The sequence below is a fragment of the Limulus polyphemus genome, unplaced genomic scaffold (genome assembly GCF_000517525.1).
Source record: "Limulus polyphemus unplaced genomic scaffold, Limulus_polyphemus-2.1.2 Scaffold6539, whole genome shotgun sequence".
Classification (NCBI taxonomy): domain Eukaryota; kingdom Metazoa; phylum Arthropoda; class Merostomata; order Xiphosura; family Limulidae; genus Limulus; species Limulus polyphemus.
The window spans coordinates 15,694-24,439 of record NW_013672149.1 but is presented as its reverse complement, the minus strand read 5'-3'; the positions used below and the strand labels follow the sequence as shown (position 1 = coordinate 24,439).

The window sequence follows — 8,746 nt, the reverse complement described above, 5'->3', positions numbered from 1 at the left end:
GGCAATTTTCCTAACAGAACAACGAAATTAAGCGCCAATTTAGACAACCAAACTAAAAGCAGTAGGCAATTTTCCTAACAGAACAACGAAATTAAGCGTCAATTTGGACAACCAAACTAAAAACAGTAGGGTAGGCAATTTTCCTAACAGAACAACGAAATTAAGCGCCAATTTGGATAACCAAATTAAAAACAGTAGGGTAGGCAATTTTCCTAACAGAACAACGAAATTAAGCGTCAATTTGGACAACCAAACTAAAAACAGTAGGGTAGGCAATTTTCCTAACAGAACAACGAAATTAAGCGCCAATTTGGATAACCAAACTAAAAACAGTAGGCAATTTTCCTAACAGAACTACGAAATTAAGCGCCAATTTGGAGGTTATGTGAGCGAAATAATTTATCCAAACAGACTAGAAAAAGTATTGTGAACACCAACCCCCTAGTGAGACAAGATGTTTTATACGATACGATAGTTTCTTTTTAAGATATTATCAAGGGAACATACCAACTGTACGAAGCAACACATCCAGTGGTTACTGCTGTACCATTTACGTTTACAAGCTACTTTGTCGTGAAGATGAACAAGAGCTGAGTGAAGCGATACTCTGATTTATAATTACCACCAATGTTGAACATATATATATTTACTATAACACTAGCTTGGAGAATCAGTGACAATACTATACTTCTTCACTTTGTTAAATCGCTGAATTTTTTGGAAAGGTTCATGATCTTTCAGTTTATTAAAATATACATGGAGTACATATATAAATTAATAATTTTTTTCTTTAGCTTTCATTGCCCAAGCGTTCTATGAGGCAGCATCGTCAAAGGAAGCGAAAATAAATTTAACCCTAAAATACTGTTCAAAAAAGCCTAAAAGAAACATCCGCTGGAGAAAGCAAAACTTAACTGTTATCAGTAAATGCTCTTTATTATAGAATCAAACATTATTGGCTTGCTTTATTATTTGTTGTATTCGGAGTAGAGTTCAAATACTTCATGTATCTTTAAGTTTCTCTTCTTAGCAAACTATTTATCGGGAAAGAAAATGTATAACTTCAAAGTTACGATGTAAATATGGAAAGTTGAGAAACATTAGCATCTATAGTTCAGATGAAGGGTTCTGGTACATATCGAAAGGTATCCTGGGAAGTGACGCATGGAGAATATAAGATAGATCTGAAAAGTTATTTTTAAACACCTCTGATTGAAAAACCAAATTGGACAAATTAAGGATAATGTAAAATAAAAAATCTACATGTTTTTATCAAAAACATTAGGCCTATTATAATCACAAAGATTTTCAACATATACAAAACTGTTTATTGAATCACACAAAGTACACCCAATTATAATATACTGACACTCATATATACCCAAACACTAAAATATTAATTGGTATTACCATAAGTCAAAGAGTTTCAAGTGAACAAAACCTTGTTTTTAGTTTGAGTTTAAAATATATATTTAGTGTTAAAGTAAGAAAGTGACGTATTCGTCAGTAATTTTTAAAAACACTAATTTCATTGGTTATTGCTATAAAAATCGCTACGTTTCTCGTGACTTGGTGAACGCTGTAAGCGTATAACGAGTCAACCTATCTAGAATCGTGTTTCATTTCAATTTACCACACACACACAAAAAAAAAGCATATATAATATACATTTCGTGCGAAACAGCCATCATATGTACCTGCGTGGTGTTGCCATGGAAACGAGAAATCTTATTGTTAACGAAAGTTTCTAGAGAAGGTAATACGTAAAGAATAAAAAATCTGCCATACACTACCAATATCACCAGAGTAGAATCTGAACAATGCTGCCTTTGTATTGAAGACCCTCATAACAATGCATTTTTCAGATACAAATGTTTATTGTTACTTGTCAGTGGACTGGATCTACTTTAGTTTTTTAATATAATATCAGTCTCAGTTATAACGTTACCCGTTTATTAAACAAGTGTCCAAGTAATCTGATTTCAAATATTTCAACAAGTTTTCATTCTGTAGACTGTTTATTTATTTTGTGACTACAAAAATTAAAAAAAATAAATAAATATAAGTTGTTGTGTTTTTAATAACGGATTTTCCATAATTCAGCTACGCAGATTTCGAAAATAATATTATCACGTAAAGATTTTTTTACAAATCGGAAATAAAAAAAAATTCTTACTTAGATCATATTATTATTTCGTTTACCACAATGAAAATTTGTTATTATTATGTTTGTTAACAAAAATACAAACAAACTGAAGAAAAGGGAAGATGTCAAACGAATATACATCCTCATTCATCCTGATTTGTGTGTGTGTGAAATCTACGTCTTTTAGTCTCGAAACTACGCGCTGTGGTCTTTCTTTTATGTATTGCGTTATGACGTTTTGGGAAAGATCTGTACGCGATGGAGAAAAATGGATGTCATTTTCGGATTCAGCGTACAGGAATTACTGCAGAACATGTAAAAATTTCAAGACAATGAAACCATCACAGGCCTGTGTAATCAGCAACAAATATCGACAATAAAATAGGCCAATCCATTCGATAGATAGTACAGAAAATATAAACGGTCTAAAGTCATAAGAAAAATTAATTAATGTAGCATATTAAAACAACAACAATACAAATAGAACTCAATATTAAAAGCATATTTTCCTAAAGAATCGCTATATTGAGTACAAAGGGAAGTTCAGTGTCGGCTAACAATACGAAGAATTAAATTGTGGCGAAATGCTACAAGTTCTTCAAATACCTATAGAATGATAGGTTTCTTTTTTGTGAGTGTAAAACACTTAAATACACCAGTTCGAAGTTCTGATTTGTTCAATGCTCGTCTAGTTTTCTATAAACAAGTTTTTTGTTTAGTTTTTAGAATTCTATAACGAAACAATGAATTATTCTAAAAACAGATGTCCTACGTGTCTCTTAATTTCTCCATTGTGATTCGAAATCAGACGTGCTTATTACGATAATAATGTAACAATCATTCGTGAAAATAACACCATTTAAAGTACACTGCTTGTTAATGTATTTTCCTCCAGTAGTAAGATATAACGTATGTTTATGAGATTGGACTTAAAAAAATATGCATAAAACCCACAGTGTTTCAACATCAAGGAACCTTGATTATGAGTAGTTGTATGAATACAAACCTGCCAAAAGTCTGCTGCTGTTTGTGGAAGAGGTCCTTGGGTTGCAACATAAGCAGGGTTTCGTGGATCATGGTCAGTCTATTAGAGAGAGAGAAGAGAAGAGCTTATTAGATTACTAAATATGTCCACTCTGTAACTAATCGAACAGTAATTACAAGATTGCGTGCATATATACAGTAAAGTTGGAAGTATCAATCCTTTCAGAATCTCTTAGGCACACAGCACTAATGATAGATGATTAACTGTAGCCAGTGTGTGTGTGTGTGTGAAAGGCCGTCTTTTCAGGTCATTTCTTTTCGCAATGACTCTCAACGAAATCGACAAACCATCGAGAAGAGATCATCTCCTTCAGCACTGAACACACAACATTTTGTTGTTTACTGAATAAACCCGATCTTCTGATGATGTATTGTGCGTCTCTCACATTATGTCTCTATAATTGCCAGAAAGACGTGTTTTTAAAACCCGAAATAGATACTACTTATATCTCATAACCTCATTCCAACTAAAATGTTCAATCCTTTTATAACGTATGTTTAAAAATTCGAAAACTTTAAAGAGAAAAATTAAAAAAAATATATTTGAAAATTATGTATTTTTTTTTATATTACAATTTTTAATGACAGTAGTAACAATTTTAATATTTCGATTTATTTAAACCTAGCAATTCTGAATAATTTTCAGAACTATACATTATAAGATATTCCTTAGAATATATTTAGTTGTGAAATCGGTAATACAAACTAGACAACACTGGCTGGATTCTTTCAAATATTTCTTTAGATAAGAAACACACGAACCAACAGCTTTTTTCTACTGTTGCACGTTTTAATTTCTAAAAATTATTTTTTTATTTTGCAGACTTGTTATATTAAAACATACTTTATATTTAGCCGTGTATTTTATGGGAGAATTGTTATCGTTAATTCACATCTGATGTTTGTATTGGACTCACAGCAGGAGTAAACGACAGACTGACCAAGAAAGAGCATTAAACAAATTACAAAGAAACGAAAGAAAACTTACTAAATTAATCAATAAACCTTGATTAATGAAAGCATGTCCAGATTCTACTCGAGAAATGTGTTTCCGAAGTTAGTTTTTTTTTTCTAATTTCGCGTAACGCTACACGAGGGCTCTCTGCGCTAGCCGTCCCTAATTTAGCAGTGTAAGACTAGAGGGAAGGCAGCTAGTCATCACCACCCACCGCCAACTCTTGGACTAGTCTTTTATCAACGAATAGTGGGATTGACTAACACATTATAATGCCCTCACGGCTGAAAGGGCGAGTATGTTTGGTGGGACGGTGATTCGAACCCGCGACCCTCAGATTGCGATTCGAGAAGAAGCTGAGAAAGACGTCAGGGGGCCATAGTGGAGAGCACAAATCCATAAAAATAAAAACTTTACTACATATTTACCATTTTTAGAACGAGTGGTTAAAAGAAATAGTTTGGTTTTGATTAAATAGCACAAACTGGTTTCGCATTGTATATCAACCTTTTATTTACAATGCAAAAAATCATAGCCTTATACATAAGAGACTTATTGCACTCATTAATTATATTGGAATTATCTCTGGTACGTAGCGTTAGTTTGTAAAAAATAAATAAAATGGCGTAGGAAAATGTTTACTGTCAAATACAGCAACGCACGAATTAAGCCTGTTTCACGCCAAAAGAATTGTTTTAGATGTTAAATTGTTTCATCAGATGTGTGATGAACAACAATAAACGAATTTAATAGGGCTAAAAACACACAATTAATCACAGACTGCTACGATAAATCTGCAAAACGTGAATTCCCCATCAGAAATATGCTTTTCTTCACACACACCCGGCAACAGTAATTTGCAATGCTTACGCTTAGTATATAAAACTAAATTCAATATAATATTTTAATGGTCATGTTATCAGTTTACATAAAATAAATTAGGTATATCTAATCACTAATATAGTGACTAATATCCATAGATTAAGCGCATGCTAGAATATCCAAATATAATATCTATTTTGGCCATAGCTCACAGCGAATTCTCACTTCTGATTTGGTTTTGAATTTCGCGCAAAGCTACATGAAGGCTATCTGCGCTATCCGTCCCTAATTTAGCAGTGTAAGCGTAAAGGGAAGGCAGCTAGTTATCATTACCCACCGCCAACTCTTGGGCTACTTTTTTACCAACGAATAGTGAGATTGACCGTGACTTTATAACGCCCCCACGGCTGAAAGAGCGAGCATGTTTGGTGGGACGGGGGATTCGAACCCGCAACCCTCAGATTGCCAGTCAAGTGTCCTAACCACCTGGCCATGCTGCGCCCACAGAGATAAAGTGAAAACACGTAAACCTATGAAATAATAGGATTCTTCTAAATAATAACTCACTATAGTGCTGGCGTTGATGTAGTCGGAGCCACAGATATTAGAAAAGTCATTTAAGATCACACGAGAATGGTCATCTGTAAATGAAGTATGTCTAGTGTTATTCTCTTCTTTGAAAAAATACCTTTACGAATTTATACGGATTAAAATACATATAATTAAAAACCAAATGATATCCGAAAACTTTTAAAAATGAAATTCTACTTAAATTGTTTCTATAACAATAAAACTCGTTAATTGTGCTTAATCTACAAACTTTCAAAGCTAAACATAACGGAAAATATAGAACACTGACAATGGCTTTAGACAAGGGCGTCCGCAAGATGTATTACAGAAAGGGGAGGGAAAGGCAAAGATGACAAAATGATATCAAAGCTATAACTAGGGAAACGCAAAATTTATAATCCTGGCAGCGCTAGTGCCCCCTTGCGGACGCCCTTGTCCTTAGAGATACTTTGGAAATACTTGTTCTTCAAGGAGGTCTTTGTTACAATTCTTAACACTGGAACCTAACAGCTAAAAAAAATGTCTGACACTCGTAAAAAATCAATATTAATAAAATCCAAAGAATAGCTGCCTAGTTATCTTCGAGAGAAAACTCTTACACCTTATGAAATACGTCCTTGAATGATCAAATGTAAGACTTACATGGTAAGACGTCTGGGAATCGGTTTTTGTTGACGTTCTGCGATAGTTTAGCGACAGAAGTGGAACACGGTTCAGGTTCGTAGGCGCACAGAGCTTCCCACTCCCGGTCGAGACGGTCCTTGTTATTCAGGTGGTCTTCCATGTATGACTGATCATAAACACTTCACAAATTTAGTTGTCACGAATAGGCATAATTTAAATTAGCAAAGTTTAATTGTACGCTCATACTACACAATTTTAAAAACCGCGGCTTCATTATCTCCCTTCTACACTCAACATCGCGATCTAACCAACAATGTATCGGCATTCAACACTTCAACCAATAGCCCGGCTTAATTACCTAACTTTTTTTTCAATGTCATACTTAAGTAGCCAATCATTCTCTTTCTTTTTCTGGTAGAAGCTAATTTAATAAACTATCAAAATTATATAACAAGAAGACGTTGCTATTGGATTGTGGGTAGAGAAATATATAATTAAGATTTTTATTCAGATACTAAGAAGATAATTTTTAGTGTCAATTTTCTTAATAGAAATATTCAAGTACGAATTTGGCAACTGAGAAAACACGTTGTAATAGACAAATATATGTATATATTTATTTAAACAAACAGTTGTAAATGTTTATTGTAACTTTAATTTTCAAACAAAATGTGAACCGAAAGAATGACCCTTAATTTTCACATCGGTATTCTTATCGAATAATAAATTCTAAACAGCAAAAAATATTTTATTTTTTTTAAAAGATATTTAAAAGAGAAGTTTTGAATAACGCTACACTCACCAAAATCATGTGTCCCGTGGAAATATCCATATTAGACGCCAGCGGTTCTTCGTTCCTGTTGAAAAAAAAAAGAGTACAAGAGTGAATACATCATGTTCACATACTTCAAAGAATGTTTCGTCACTTCATACATCTAAGTATCGTAGTATTCAAGTCCAACATTAACTGTATTTAAAGAAAACTCATTTTTCACTGATGTTTTGATAAGAAAGATACTCTTCTTTCCAGAAAAAGTTCCCATCATTTTATTTGCCTTAAAAATCTGCTTACGGCAAACACTAAAACTTCCCAAAGTTTGTCATAATGATAAACCTATTTTTTGTGTTTTGTTTGTTTTTAATATGGCGCAAAGCTACACGAGGGCTATCTGGGCTAGCCTTTACTAATTTAGCAGGTAAGGCAGCTAGTCATCACCACCCACCGCCAACTCGTGGGCTACTCTTTTACCAACGAATAGTGGGATTGACCGTCACATTATAACGTCCCCACGGCTGAAAGGGCGAGCGTGTTTGATGGGACGAGGATTCGAACCCGCGAGTCGAGCGCCCTAATCATCTGACCATGCCAAGCCTTTTTGTGTTTATCTACATTATAAAATCACGTGTTCAACAAGCTGAAATGCAATTTGACCAGGTCAATAAGTTGTATTCTTTCAAATCACTTCTTTTGTGTGAAAATTCTTATTTCAATTGAACCCAAGCTTACATAAGTATTACGTACATCATAGTATTATAATAGGAATGCTGATTTTTCTCGAATTATTGGGAATTTTGTATCTTTTTTATATGTTTTTAATTAAATATAATACTATGTATGAAAGTTATAAATTAATAATTGTCTTTATGTTACTTGTATTTCAAAAACAGTTAGCGTATCGAACTATGGCTCCGAGGATCTCGGGTTCGAGACATGATGCTACCGAACATGCTTCGATTTTCAACTGTCGGCGCGTTATAAGAATGACAGTCAAGCCCAGTATTAGGTTAAGAGTAGCTGCTTCAGGCGGAGAGTGCTAGTCGGAACTAGTTGCCTTTCTTCTGGTCCGCAGGTCAACTATGCTTAAACTACAGAGTGCTTTGACCTGGTCGTTTAAGCCCGTTGTGTGCATCAACTGAACCAAGAAAAAAAAATAGAATTAAATAAAAAGCGCTCAAACAATATATAAATGCAAAGTCATCTCCTACAGTAACCAAACTAAATAAATTAGGCCTAACATTTTAAATGTCATTAAAATGTTGCGAAGGTAACGGTTTACCAATACAACTCCCTCTAGTGGTTATGGATAGCAGTAACAGCTGACCTGTTTTTCAAAAGATAATCAACAATTCTTATTCGCTATCAATGAAAAAAGTACGTAAGTAAATTCCTTAAATATCCTCAAGGATATTTTTACGCAACTAAATAAAAAAGAAATTGCTGTTATGTAAAAATGTTCTTAAATACCATAAAATAGTTTACGTAAGTTAACTCTTAGAGGTTTCTAGCATTCAGAATCTGAAGATCATTTTCTGCTAGGTGTAAAGCTCATTAGAATTGTGATAAAAAAACATCAGTAGTAGAAAAAATATGTAAATTCTTGATTAATGAAAGGTTATCTTAGGACATGAAAAGTTGCTTCCTTTATATGTAATTGTAAAAAAAAGCCCATAAAAACTGCAACACACAAAATGTGAAACCGCAATTTTGTATGGACCCAACAAATCTTCATGCGAAATTTGGAGAAGATCTATTAACTGGGGGCGAAGTAGTGATAAAAAACGCAAAACCGAACATTTGTATGTAC

The 8,746-nt window shown here is 33.5% G+C and overlaps 1 protein-coding gene across 1 annotated transcript in view; it reads right to left on the bottom strand.

Moving 5' to 3' along the window:
• LOC106473830 (receptor-type tyrosine-protein phosphatase N2-like) overlaps window positions 1–8,746 on the bottom strand; it is a 26,172-nt gene that overhangs the window by 6,526 nt on the left and 10,900 nt on the right. Inside the window, exons 2-5 of the mRNA XM_013934505.2 lie at window positions 6,964–7,018; window positions 6,180–6,327; window positions 5,535–5,608; window positions 3,153–3,230 (exon numbers count right to left, since the gene is read on the bottom strand). Coding sequence (XP_013789959.2) covers window positions 3,153–3,230; window positions 5,535–5,608; window positions 6,180–6,327; window positions 6,964–7,018 — 355 coding nt within the window. The remainder of the gene's footprint in view (window positions 1–3,152; window positions 3,231–5,534; window positions 5,609–6,179; window positions 6,328–6,963; window positions 7,019–8,746) is intronic.